General features: G+C 43.4%; 1 protein-coding gene across 1 annotated transcript in view; it reads left to right on the forward strand.

Annotated features, from left to right (window-relative positions):
* UTP20 (UTP20 small subunit processome component) overlaps nt 1-13,341 on the forward strand; it is a 63,303-nt gene that overhangs the window by 40,819 nt on the left and 9,143 nt on the right. The window contains exons 38-53 of the mRNA XM_027885797.1: nt 94-231; nt 1,421-1,560; nt 2,075-2,154; nt 2,980-3,269; nt 3,761-3,900; nt 4,368-4,524; nt 5,282-5,380; nt 5,984-6,151; nt 6,843-7,009; nt 7,918-8,059; nt 8,329-8,445; nt 9,233-9,403; nt 10,199-10,327; nt 10,842-10,952; nt 12,220-12,299; nt 13,026-13,095. Of these exons, the coding sequence (XP_027741598.1) occupies nt 94-231; nt 1,421-1,560; nt 2,075-2,154; nt 2,980-3,269; nt 3,761-3,900; nt 4,368-4,524; nt 5,282-5,380; nt 5,984-6,151; nt 6,843-7,009; nt 7,918-8,059; nt 8,329-8,445; nt 9,233-9,403; nt 10,199-10,327; nt 10,842-10,952; nt 12,220-12,299; nt 13,026-13,095 (2,199 nt within the window). The remainder of the gene's footprint in view (nt 1-93; nt 232-1,420; nt 1,561-2,074; nt 2,155-2,979; nt 3,270-3,760; nt 3,901-4,367; nt 4,525-5,281; nt 5,381-5,983; nt 6,152-6,842; nt 7,010-7,917; nt 8,060-8,328; nt 8,446-9,232; nt 9,404-10,198; nt 10,328-10,841; nt 10,953-12,219; nt 12,300-13,025; nt 13,096-13,341) is intronic.

The following is a 13,341-nucleotide window of genomic DNA, read 5'->3' on the forward strand; positions in this document are numbered from 1 at the left end:
GAGCCATTTTCAGAACTGCTGGATGTACATGCTCTCTCATGGTAGCTGTGACTCAAGCACCACCTCATTCACTGTCTCTCATGTTTGACTCAGATCCACAGGAGGGCACGAGCTCTGAGGAAACTGGCAAAGCAACTCACTGAAGAAAAGCTTGTGCTGTCTTCTAAATCCCTGCAGAACTACGTCATGCCTTATGCTACAACTGCCATTTTTAGTGAAAAAATGCTTAAGGTAGGCTCTTTTAATTGAATGCATCCATGTGGATGTCTTCACCTTTTGTATATACCATTCACCCTAAAAGAATAACTACTTTAGAAGGCTGATATGTTTGTGGAGCGAGGGTCCCCCTTACAGACAAAAGCACTGGGCTGCTTCTGGTGGCAGAAAGAGGGTTTGGAAGGTTCAGATGCTGTCTGGACCCACTCCTATATATGCTAAACGTCCTCTTTCTTGAAGGTTGATCTCTTTACCTGTTTGCGGGTTAGTATTTTTTGTTTTGTTTTAGTTTTTTACTTGGGGTTATTTTGTCTTAATTTTTTGTTATCAGGCTCTGATTTTTTCCTCTCTGCCTCCAAACTTCAGTCTTCCTTTTCAATGTCTAGTAATTGAGGTGGGAATAAATACTGTTTTCTCTGGAGTTGGAGGGAAACTGCAAGAATTGTTTTAAAACATCTGAAATAAAATTTGAAGGGTGACATTTTGTTAGTCACTTTCCACACATTTTATTGAAGATATCTGTAGTGAAATTACTTGTAATGTCAGTGTGGATAGACTTTCTATTTGTGACTTTGAAAAGCAGGGTTTCACACTTCTGTAGTTCTCTGCACACTATCAGGAGCTGCTTATATCAAACCAAGTAAATGTCTCATTTGCTTGCTGTCAGAAATATTCTTCTTAAACTGAAACAGTTAGAGCTTAGGCATAACACTCAGCACCTGCAGCCATACAGACTGTGCCCATCAGTAGAGTGACTGAGTCGCTCTTTGACCAAAGGGCAGTAAAATGTGTTGTTTGAAACCTTTGTGAAGAAACAAACACATTTCATTTCACATCTTAAATGAGTTATTGATGTATATTTATAGTAGATCAGCATAGCCCACCAATGTGCTGTGTGTCTGTGGTTGGATGTCTCGACTAGTTGTTAGATCTTGATGCAAGCGAGCCCGTAGATTTAATTACATGAGGAAAATTTAATGTTTGCAGAAATATTTGGAGGAAGTGAGTCTAGAGATCTACTTGGTGAACTGTGATTTTTTTTTTTTTTTAATTGTTGCTCTGGAGGAGATTTAAAAATGCTGAATCCCAGGCATCCCCACTAGACAGACATTACTTCTGGCTCTTGTTGCTTTGGGTAAAGGATGCTTTAGACACACGATCACTGTGAATGCTTACAGCAACTGAATTTCTCTCTTTTGAGCAGCATGAAAATATGGTCACAGCCTCAGTTGAAGTTGTTGGAGCTGTCTGCCGACATCTTTCGTGGTCAGCGTATTTGTACCACTTAAAGCATTTCATCCACGTCCTGCAAACAGGACAGATCAGTCCGAAGCTGGGAGTCAGGTAGGTACTGTGAGCGATGCTGCTCTGGGTTTCTCCAAACAATGCTAAGGCAAAATTCAGCATTTTGAGGAGCAGCACGTGGATTTTAGCCTCTTCCCTTCGATGAGAGATTGCTGAGTTTGAGGTGGACTTATGCAAGTGAAAGTAGGCATAGCATTGCAGCCTGCAGCTACAAAGTTTTAACAAGTCATTACTTTCTCACGCACAAGTCATTACGTCTCTTTGAGTCCATGCCAGCATCAGCAACTTCTGCTTCTGTCAGGCTGTCCCTGCTCCTGGGACACTGTTGCTCCAGTACCACTCTCCATGACATTTCACAGTGATCTAAGTCACAGAATGCATCTAGTTGAAAAGTAACCAGTTTTTATTTTCTGGGTTGTTTTTTTCAGGATAAACCTCCTTACGGTGCAGTGTCACTAAATCTGAAGTTTTCCAAAAAATGCTTATAAGATTCTTCTGTTGACTTTGTCTTTTTGTTCAGAGGGCTGATCTTTCTTCATGTTTCCTCCTGCAGCTTGTTAGAGACAGTGCTGGAAGCCTTTCACTTTGACCATAAAACACTTGAAAAGCAGCTTTTGACCATTGACAACCGAGGTGAGCTTTCTGTGCTTGCTTGTAGAAACACTACGTCTAACTGCTCAAAGTACAGCTAATCAAAGTTTTGTGTTTTACTCTTGAGGTCAGCTACTCCCAGCTTTTTAAAACACACATATTAGAAGGTAGTTCTGACTTTTTTCCTGAGGAGCAATGTAGCAATTCCTCCTGTGTGTTGACAAAGTAAGGAGAGGTGGCGGGAACCATCTCTACATTACCTCTCCATCCCAAGCATCTGTAAGCCAAACCAGCTCAGGCTGGGTTTATGCAATCCTGTGTGGTTCTCAAGGCTTCACCCACCCATGTGGCTGCAGACACATCTAATTTTTTTTGTCCTTGATGTTGGCTTCTCTCATGGTTATCTGAAGCCTGAGACGGGTGCTGCGACTCCTCACATTGCTGCCCTCTCCATTTCATGGGAAGAAGTCTTGTCTTTGTCTTCTTCACCATTGTGGTTACCTGTCTTTCCCTTTGGGGAAAAGAGGAGGATATCTCACACCTGTGCTTGTCAGTACCTCTTGCCTTATGAAATTCTCAAATGTAAGCAAATGGCAGTTCTCTAAGGTTCAAGCACACTGACCTTTGCTAAGCTGACTGTGGAGTTCAGGCACAGAGTAACCTAGTCTTTGCTTTAAACCTGGCTCTGAGTGGTGATTATCAGAAACCAGCATGCCAAAGCTTTTTTACCCATGCTTATTGGTGGTTTGCTGTTGCTGATGAAAAGTAGGAGCTTTGTCTACAACCAAACCGTCACATGAGTCTTGGTTAAGGGCTCAAGTTTTGTGATCTCCTGTATTGACCTGTGCTTTGGCAATTACTTGACAGAACCTGCTGCCATGGACCTTGAACCGGTGGTGGAGGCCGAAGAAGCCATGGAACTGGAGCAGAGTGAAGGGGAAGAGGAAGCAGTTGAAGAAAAGAATGAAAAGAATCTCTCTGAGAAGCCAGCAGAACCTGAGCAAGCAGCTGAGACATCTGAAAATGCTGAACAAGGGACCAAACCTGTTTCTTTCTTACCCCGAAATAAAGAGGAGCTGGAGTGCCTGATCAAACACATTCAAGATACAGTTACAGTCAACATCTTGCCTAAATTGCACAGGTGTATTGTTGCAAAGGTGAGGAGCTGATATTGGAAAGGTGTTTTGCAGGCCTGTGCTTCTCCTGTTAAGGTTGGGGTAGTACTTCAGAGCCAGTGAAAATGGAACACATGAGAAAAAAAATAGACACAACTGGAGAGAGACCATCTGAAAATTCAGAAAAAGCTTCATGCCCTTTGTTGTGTCACGGAGAGTACTGACAGACCCTGTGGTCTGTGTGGGTGTGGTGTCTTTATGTCCCTGCTGAGAGCTGCTTCGAACCATATAAGTGAAATGATTCACTTTGTGCCAGCTATTGAGGTGTTCTCAGCCACTTGCTAGCACCCAGCCTAGTTTCTGTATTGAAAACACAGGGATTTATCCCACCTGTCCTTTAGCTGTCTGGGCTTTTCCTGTAGTCAGTAGAGGATAGCAGCTTGCCTTATTGGCCTCTTCTAGGGTTTGTTGAGAAAAAGCAGGATTTGTTAACATATATTAAAAAGTACATTGTGTCTTGTTCTCTTAAAAAGGTTAAAAGAGATGAGGAACACAAGCTTGTGAAATCCAACGTTGTGAATGATGATGAGGTAGTTCGTGTCCCATTAGCTTTTGCAATGGTCAGGATGATGCAGTGTCTTCCCAAAGAAGTGATGGAAGCCAATCTACCAAGGTAAATCGCACTGGTTCTCCTTAAATGCTGTTCATTGTGCTGGGAATGAATGCAGGCACCTTTCTCAAGATGTGATTACATAAAAAGCTAAATCCAAGGGGGGCATCCTAAATACTTCTTTTGGAAACTCCTTTTCCTAGTGACATTCACCTCGGAAGTCAGCATTTGACTTCTGTAAAGCTAAGTGTGAAAGGAATTTGGTAAAGCCTTACGTAAGAGCAGAGCTGTGAATCAAGGTGCAGAGGCAGGGGTGGTGATGCTAGGGAAAGAATATGTACAGAAAGGACAGTCAGTAAAACAACCTGGAGGACAGTAGGTGTGTGTATGCCTGTAAAGCCTCTCAGTGATGCTTGCTTTGAGTATAGCTGTGGCTGTGAAACAGGCCTGAAGAGCAGCCTCCTTAGCCAGCAGTGTAATTAGTTCTGCTCTGTTTGGAGCTGAACTAAGCTGTCTGTCTCTGTTTCCAGCATCCTGCTGAAAGTCTGCACGTTTCTGAGGAACAGATTTCAGGAAATACGGGACGTTGCCCGTAACACCCTCACTAAAATCATGGAAGTGTTGGGAGTGCAGTACCTTCTGTACATCTTAAAAGAGATGCAGTCTGCTCTTGTCCATGGGTACCAGGTAATGCTGAAATTCTTCTGCTACTGCTCTCTGTAGACTTTTTTAAAATGGTAGGAGGAGAATCCAAAGGGAAGTTCCTGCTGAAATGGTTTTACACTGGTAAAATAGCTTGGTATAATGCAACTAAATACTGTTGCTAGTGCCTGCATTAGTCTTTATTATGCCAAGTGTCAAATGACGATCTGTAGTCTCAAAGAACTCAGAGTCTAAGCCATTTTCCCTGTGAGGAGTTGAGGTATGGAAGGGAAGGATGAATTTCTGGTTCCAATAAGATTAGAGGAAATCTTTCCAGTAAGATCATTAGGGCTAAGCAGTATCTGTGGTGAGTTGCCACAGAGACTGCACACAGTATGTGGTGATGCTAACTGAAGTCGTACTTTCTACATTCAGAGCTAAAGCCAAAGCTCTGACTATTAATTTGTCTATCCTCTTTCCATGGTGATGTGGGTTAAGAATTTTTCATGTGAATTACCACAGTGGAATACCATGAGCTTCTAGCTGCTCTAACAGTGAAAGTGTGAATTAGAACACCCTAAATTATATCAGTAAGAGCACTGGGGAAAGAGGACGTTCTAGCCCTCTTGCCAGTACGTGGAGGGACAGGGGTCCTCTTCCTGCTGCTGCTGCTACATAGATTCTCATCCTCCCAGTGCAGCGTGTGATTTGTGGTGTCTCTGCTATGGGAGTCTCCCCATCCAGTATTATAAAAGAGACAATGCAGAACTGTGGAAACATTATCTGTTCTCTTTTTCTCTAGCTCCATGTGCTGACTTTCACTGTGAACCTGTTACTGAAGGGCCTTACTACCAGGCTCAGTGCTGGTGATTTGGACCCCTGCTTAGATATACTGATTGAGGTAAAAGCTATTCAAGACTGAAGGAAAGAGCATCATGAAGTGCTTGGGACAGATTCTGAGAGGGAAGGGTTTCCTGTAGATTGTCTTGGACTTGGTGACAAACAGGGCTGTTGTGTCTGTAATGCAAAGGAAGGAAACTTTTCTACTGAGACATCTTGTAGAGAAGTAAAGTGTCTCTGGGCTGTACCTCAGATATCTCAGGCCGTATCCTGAGCCCTGCATCCTGAGAGGGAATGGGTTCAAGATTAAAATACCTGTTTTCCCATACTCCAGATGGCTGAGCAAGTCAGTGGACATCTAATCAGTGCAGTCCACAGAGCCGAGGAGCTTAGCGGGCCACCCAGATGGGGTATATTTGGATGTCTTGATCTAAGTGTGGTCCCGCTTCTTGTATCACAACACCACAGAGGGGTGTGAGAACAGTTTTTATCTGGTGTGCTCAAATAGGGTGTTCTGTGTTGACAAAGGAAAGGTAGACATGATTTGTCATAAACCTGAAGAATTGGGGTTTTTTGGTGAATGGGGAAAAATAGTGTTGTTCTGTTGCTACTGGAGGAACCTGCTTTTCTTCTATCATTCACTTCTCTTGCCTGTTTTCCAAAGATTTTCAACCAAGAGTTGTTCGGGAATGTAGCTGAAGAGAAGGAAGTGAAGGGAATTGTCTCCAAGGTTATGGAAGCACGCAAAAACAAGAGTTATGATTCCTATGAAATTCTTGGAAAGTTCATTGGAAGGGGTCAAGTGACGAAACTTATTCTGCCACTGAAAGAGGTAAGAAAAGTCAGCTGGAGCATGTCTTAACTTTGAGCACTCTCGATGCTGTAAGGTGATTCTGGAGCCTCTGGGTGGCTACTGTGAGATCACCAATAAAATCGTGCTATGGTATCCCATTTTCCTTTTGGAAAGCAGTGTGCAACCAGCTCACAAAATAAGACTTTACTATTGAAGTCCAGGGCAGCAACTGGCATTCTGGGAACCGCTGCTAGAGAGAAAGCATCTCGCTTGGAGTTCTCCATGCCCTCTCCCTCTGCTTAGTTTTATTTCCTCTGGAACTCCAAAGTCCTGCAAGGCTTCTTTGTGGTTTAATCTCTTGTGCATGAAGGAAATGTCAACAAAATGTATTCAGGGTCTGTCCATGTGCCATAATTGCCTTTTCAAAGATGCAGTTTTTAGTATAGTGCAAGCTCATGCAGAAATAAAGCCCTGGTTTGCTCATTAGCTCTTAAGTGTCCTGGTGGCAATAGGTGAACTGGCTGGAGGCTGACGAGAGGCTGGAGAGGAAGGGAGGGATGCTGGCACAGAGCTGAGGCAACGGAATGCTGTTCACATAAGGAGCTGGGGACTATGACAGCATGTGATAAGAGAGAAATTGATCTAGTTTTTCTCGTGATTTCTGAATACAGGTAAACAGATCATTGCCATCATGCTTCCCTCTTGAACTCTCGTGGTTGTGCCTTTGCAGATTCTGGAGAGCACTACAAGCTTGAAGATAGTCCGGAAGGTGCATGAGGCACTGCGCCACATCATGGCAGGACTGATCTTCAATTCAGACATGAATGCAGAATCCCTCCTCCTCCTCAGCCATGGACTTATCAGTGAAAATTTGCCTCTGCTCACTGAGAAGGCTAAGTGAGTTTCTGGATGTTATTCAGATGGTCTGTTATTGGTTGGGAGGTTTGCTTGCAGAAATGGCAGCTCTCAAATCCAACTGATCAAATGCATGAGAGTTTCTTTGCTTTCATTTGCCTTTGTTTTCAATGCAAGTGAATTATTTGGGCAGTCAGAGGGCAAGGAAAAAGCTTATAAATGGGAGTTAGCATTTGCTGAACTCAAAGGAGTCTACTCTTGCAAGTGCTCAGGACCTTCAGCAAGGCTTTTTCACTGTCTGGTTAGCTGGTATGTGCATTTGAGTGTTTGAGTGAAGGGACGAGGGACAGTGTTTAGGAGCAACCTTCAAGCATTTCCCTGGGGCCAGGAACAAGAACAAATGCGAGCTTTGACTTTTTCGCTTTGCTGCTGGTGCAGAAGACTGGGAGAACCGTCAGATTTTCTCTCCATCTGGTGGTGTCACTGCTCAGAGCTGGGTCTGGGTGTCCTGCATTTCCTACGTTACATAGGCCAGCTTTCTCTAGGATCTGACAGCTGTTAGCAGACTTCTTGAAGCAGTGTTTGTAAGCCATCAGTAATTGAAATAAATATCAGTAATGAAGTGCAGTTGGCAATGGCAAAAAGTGTATTTGCTTGAAGGAACTTCCAAAGTTGATCTGTCCACTGAGAAGAAAAAAGTGAGGATGTTGTGCAAATGATTGTGCGTTTGTTATCTTTGTAATGCTGGTGGTGTTCTCAAGTCTGAGAGCCCCATCTGTCATGCTGCTTTCAAGTTTGTTTTATTTCGTTATGGTCTGTCTGTGACCTGCTTCTGCTTGCTGTGTGGGAAGCAGCTGAGCACAGTCCAGCTCTCTTCACTCCCAACAGCAAGATTGCTGTGAAGAGGGTTGATATCTGAATATTCTCCTTTGCCATACACTACTTTTCAGGAAAAAAGTTACCCCTCCTCCAGATCCTCGGCTTCAACCAGAGAGCTGCCTGCTGCTCCAACCCACTCCCATGAGAGGAGGGCAGAAAGCACCGGTCAGCAGCAGGACCAACACATATATCTTGGTTGATTCAGGACTTCGGGTAAGGATCTCCTCAGGTACAAAGCTTTGCGTTCAAAGGAAAGTATTCTGGATACGTCGTGTTAACAGCGCAGCCATTAGCTTTATTTTACATGTCATAAGTCCAATGGTGCCTCTTAGAGAGCTTTAAAAAGTGCTCAGCCTGTTGCAGATATTTGGATGGGATGCGGCATAAATTCTCCTGTAACCTGAAACAATGGTGGGACTTTACTTGACTTCTTAGAGTTCTAGCCCAACTTTGAGATGAATGTCCTGATTTTTTTCTGACAGCTGCTGCACATGAGCCTGAAGAGGTCCAAAGTAAATTCTTCTGAGGAACATGCTTTGGAAATGTTAGACCCTTTCGTTCAGCTGCTTATAGACTGCCTGAAATCTATGGATGTCAAGGTATAGTTCTGAGCTGAAGTCTGTCTATTCTGTCTGCTCTGTTAGGAAGAGTCCTGCCCACAAATGTCATCTTGCAGTTGATGGGCAGGAGAAGAGAAAGATGTCTGGTTTTCAAACCTGATTTAATAGGTGTGCAGAGTAAGTTGTTTGAGGACACGTAATCCCAGTGAGGAGGAAGGTTTGTGGCTGATGGAGGACTGAATGCTCTGCTCTGTGTTGCAGGTTCAAGTATGGGCAAGTTCTCCTAGAGTATGTTCATACAAGGGATTTACAGACTATCTGTGAGGATGTTCATGAAGTCCTGTGGCTGCTGGGAGCAGTGTTGTCACAACTGTGATTTTTTTTGATCCAACTCCAATGTCTTTATTCTCAGCACCTTAGGCAGCCATTTTTTGGGGCAGCTTTTGGTTTGAGTGAGCCTAGGGAATCTTTTCGAATTTGAATTTCCCAGGAATGGGAAGGCACACCTCATATCCCCACCTGGAGTGGGGCTTTTTGTGTCTTGAAGGCATCTCTGCTTCAGAAAGAGTTCTTGCCATTTACTGAAAGAGTGCTGCGTTAATGTCTTTACCTAGTAAAATCAAAGAGAATATTGGAGTGGCAAACAGTGCTTTTAGAGCAACTTGGAGATACCCTTTGTATTACCTGTGAGTTGTTTGAAAGAGGTTGGGTTTGTTAGCTGATTGCCTTTTACTACAGTTACAGATAGCCTGACCATGTCTGTAAAAGAGTGAGAAAAGTGTTCTCTCATTGTACCCACATGCTGTCCTTTGGCTCTTTATTCCAGGTGATAACTGGTGCTCTGCAGTCCTTGGTATGGATTTTAAAGTTCCCTTTGCCTTCTATCAGTACGAATATGGAGTCACTGATCAAGCAGCTTTTCCTCTTGCTGAAAGAGTTTGCCAAAACAGGAATAGCCAAAGGCCAGAATTTCCACCTGGTTGTGAGCTGTTTCAAAGTAAGTTGGACCCAGCTCTGCTCCTTTCTGTTTTAGGATTAATTTTCTAGAATGAGACTCTTCCAGCTACAGATCCCTCCTGCAGCTGTCCCTGGAGAGGCAGTCTGGAGATCACAAGCTAGTGAGGAATATGTGGCCTTGATGATTCTTTCCCAAGTACAAACTTAAAGTTACCGCTCAAAAACGCACAGCTTGTATCTGAAGAAATGTTTTTTATAGAAGCATGTTTGCCTTCTTTCTTTGTTGTAATAGTATCTTGTTCCACCCTGTCCTTTTAGAGGCATCAACTTTGAATTTGAATAGCTTGCTTTTAACATGATTCATTGGAGTAAGCCCTGGCAGCTGAAGTGAGATGTGGGAAGGGGCAATTAATACTACTAAAAACTATTACACTTATATTATACAGTATCTCCCTTTAGATGTCTTCTAAATGTTTTGCTGAATTAATTACAGCTTCATAACCATAAGGGAAAGCTAGAGTAATTCAGTGTTGAATGCCAATGTGATAAGAATTTTTCCCTCTTCTTAGTTGTGTTCTCACATAGTGGTTTGTGCCTCTGAGATTCCTCACTCATCTCAAAGATTAGTCTGAATTTGTATATTCACTTGTGTTTAGTTTTTGTCTCAAAATTGCCATCTGAAAGCAAAAAGTGATGAGAACAGTGTTAACTACATGTTCCAGAGCAGCAGTTCATCTTTTTAAGCTGAAGTGCTATGAATAAAGTCCGACTTTGGTGTGGACTCTTGTTTTATGGCACTGCATATGTATTGACAATGTGCAATTTGATTTTGTAGTGTGTAACAATGCTTGTGAAGAACGCAAAGAGTCAGATAACAAGCAAACAACTCCAAGTGTTGCTTGGCTTTGCTGAAGAAGACATTTATGATTCATCACGCCAAGCCACTGCCTTTGGCCTTCTCAAGGTATTTCTGTGCAGCAGGCACTGGGTTCTGTGAGCCTCTGGAATGGCAGTGATTCTGCTTCCTGGTGAAAGGCTGTACGATCTCACATCAGGAGCATGCTACAGCATGCTGTTTGGGCTCTCTAAGAGGGGAAGAATCAGCAAAGTTTTACTGTTTGACTTGTAGTCACTGTTGAAAATTGTTTGGGAGGCTGTTTTATGCACATGCATATGAGGATGTATTTGGACTTGAGTATGTTTTTGCTAAAGAATCAACATCTCTAGTTGTTAGACCAGGTGTTATCCAAAAGAAGCAGATACGGATGTGTAAGGGATGTGTAAGCCACCTTTTCTTCTTTTGTTGTTTTTTTTTTGTGTGTGTGTGTTGTTTTTAAGTTGCTCTGGCTGTGTGTGAAAATGTGAAAAAGTCGGTGTTAAGGTACCACCTGAGACCAGTGTAGTCCCAGGTTACAGCACTGCATCTCATACCGTGTAAGCAAAATGACATAACTCCAGCTGTGCTTTCACATTTTCAGGCTATTTTATCCAGGAAGCTGATTGTCCCTGAAATTGATGATGTGCTGCAGAAGGTTGCCCAGCTGGCCATCACGGGTCAGAGTGAGCCAGTGCGAGTCCAGTGCAGGCAGGTTAGTAGAATGAGAAGTCTCTCATCTTAATTTACAGCTGTCTAACAGGCTAGCGAGCTTAGTGTGGCCATCCCAGCTCTCACAGACATGTCCCTTAGCCCTGCTTGACCCCAAACTCCATTTCCCCTTCTTACTGATCTTTGTTCCCCTTGATATCTGGCTTTAGTTCTTGTGACTGGTGCGTAGCAGAATCGCAGATTGCTTGCCTATAGTGAGACTGCTTGCCACGGTGTACCTTCATAGAATCATAAAGTTGTTTAGGTTGGAAAAGACCTTTAAGGTCATCAAATCCAACTGTTAACCCTGCATTGCCCAGTCCACTGCTAAACCATGTCCCCAGGTGCCATACCTATACGTCTTTTAAATAGCTCTGGGGATGGTGACTCCACCACTTCTCAGGGCAGCCTTCTTCAGTGCTTGGCCACCCCTTCAGTGAAGAATTTTTTTCTAATATTCAATCCAATATTCAATTCCCCTGGCACAACTTCAGGCCGTTTTCTCTTGTCCTGTCACTTATTACTTGGGAGAATAGACTGACCCCCACTTGGCTACAGCCTCCTTTCAGGTAGAAAGCGGTAAGGTCCCTCCTGAGCCTCCTTTTCTTCAGGCTAAACTCCCTCAGCCGCTCCTCATATGACTTCTGCTCTAGTCCCTTGTCCAGCTTCATTGCTGCTCCTCGGATTTGCTCCAGCACTTCAATGTCTTTCTTGTAAGTGAGGGGCCCAAAACTGAACACTGTCCTTGAGGTGCAGCCTCACCAGTCCCAAATGTGGATGGAGAGCTGCTCAGCAGCGGTGACATGGTCCCTCCTCTGGGAGCTTGTTGGCCCATGTAACTAAGAGCCTTGCCCTTTTTTGAATCCCAGCAGAAGAGAATTTGCCACAAATTCATGATTACTTCCCCCTATTTCCTCATTCTTTCTAAGCTAAAACCAACAAAAAGGCCAAATTGGTTGCTCTGTCTCAAGCATTGGGATACAGTACAGTAGGAGCTGCATGAAATGCTCAAAATAGTGCACTTCCATAGCTACTGAACAAATCACACTAGTACTTTAAAGGCTAATCTGGCAGTTGTCAAATGCCTGCAGATCCTCTTTTGGGCACAGAACTCAAGAGCAGTTGTTGACACTTTGTGTAACAAGAATGAGACGACAGGAATGATTCTCATAATGTTTCTGCTCCATCACTAAATTTTCTTCATAGCCTTTTTACAAGCTTGCCCGAGTGTCTCTTGTAACCTCTCTGTGGTGTTGTTTTTTTCTTTCCAGATTTACTTAAAATACATCCTGGACTACCCCCTCGGTGACAAACTGAAATCAAATTTGGATTTCATGCTCGCACAGCTAGAGTGAGTTTATATTCCTGACATCTCTGTCAAAACCCAATCTTGTTGCTTAAATATAACTCTAGTGTGCCAAAGGGCTCTTTGTGATGAGCAGAGGGTGTAGCTGAAGTAGTCTTCATTTTCCTACTTCTAAAACACTTCTCTTTTTTTGAGACCAGCTGTTTGATGAAGTAAGTCCTTTTTCTCCTGCCTATTTCACAGCTGGTTTTGTTCTTCATCTGTTTATAAATGAACGTTCTGTTGTGTGCATAGTGGTTAGTTAACCGGCTCCACTGGTTATGAACCAGGTGAACTGGAAAACCCAGGAAGAGTAAAGGAGAGTGAATTTATATGACTGCTGTCCTATGGCAATGTCTCAAGTGCAGTTGCAGGCACAGTTGAGACAACCGCATGAATTCAGCAGGATTTGTGCCTCGAACATCCTTCTGAGCTTTACCTCTCCGTTGCTCAAGGTGACAGTAGTTTACCAGGTTCCCCAGTACAGTGTGGCCATGCTGACTCAATTTGGCTGGACCCCTTTGTGGCCTGTTTGTGTCCCTATGCCCATTCGCTGAGAGATGGGGCTGATGGGCTTGCCGCTTCTCTTCTTCCAGATATCAGACCAGGTCTGGTAGCTGTTGTAGAAAGATCTTCATCAGCATGTGTTTCTGGAATTGGCTGTTCTTGTAAATTGTCAGCAACTCTCTAGGAGGATTAACTCAGTCCTAACCGTTAATCATTTCTTCATAGGTATGAGTATGAAACTGGGAGAGAATCTGCACTGGAGATGATTGCATACCTTCTGGACATGTTCCCACAGGTAACAAGCACCTCTTGGTGTTCCAAGCATCAAGCAATTATTGTGGTTTGCAGTAACAGCATTTTCAGAGTTTATTTTGGAAGCACTGCTAGTTCCTATTGTCTCTTATCATGAGCAGAACATTCACTTATCTCCAAAGAACCTGGCTTTGCTTCCAAGCAGGAATGACATGCTGGAAAGTGTGCAGTACTTCTTTGTCTAATGTGCACAGTTTGGAAGTAAAATAAAGCTGTGTCAGCTGGAGTT

Source organism: Empidonax traillii, unplaced genomic scaffold (genome assembly GCF_003031625.1).
Source record: "Empidonax traillii isolate 1590-97213 ecotype Southwest subspecies unplaced genomic scaffold, ASM303162v1 scaffold172:size1107868, whole genome shotgun sequence".
Taxonomy (NCBI): Eukaryota; Metazoa; Chordata; class Aves; order Passeriformes; family Tyrannidae; genus Empidonax; species Empidonax traillii.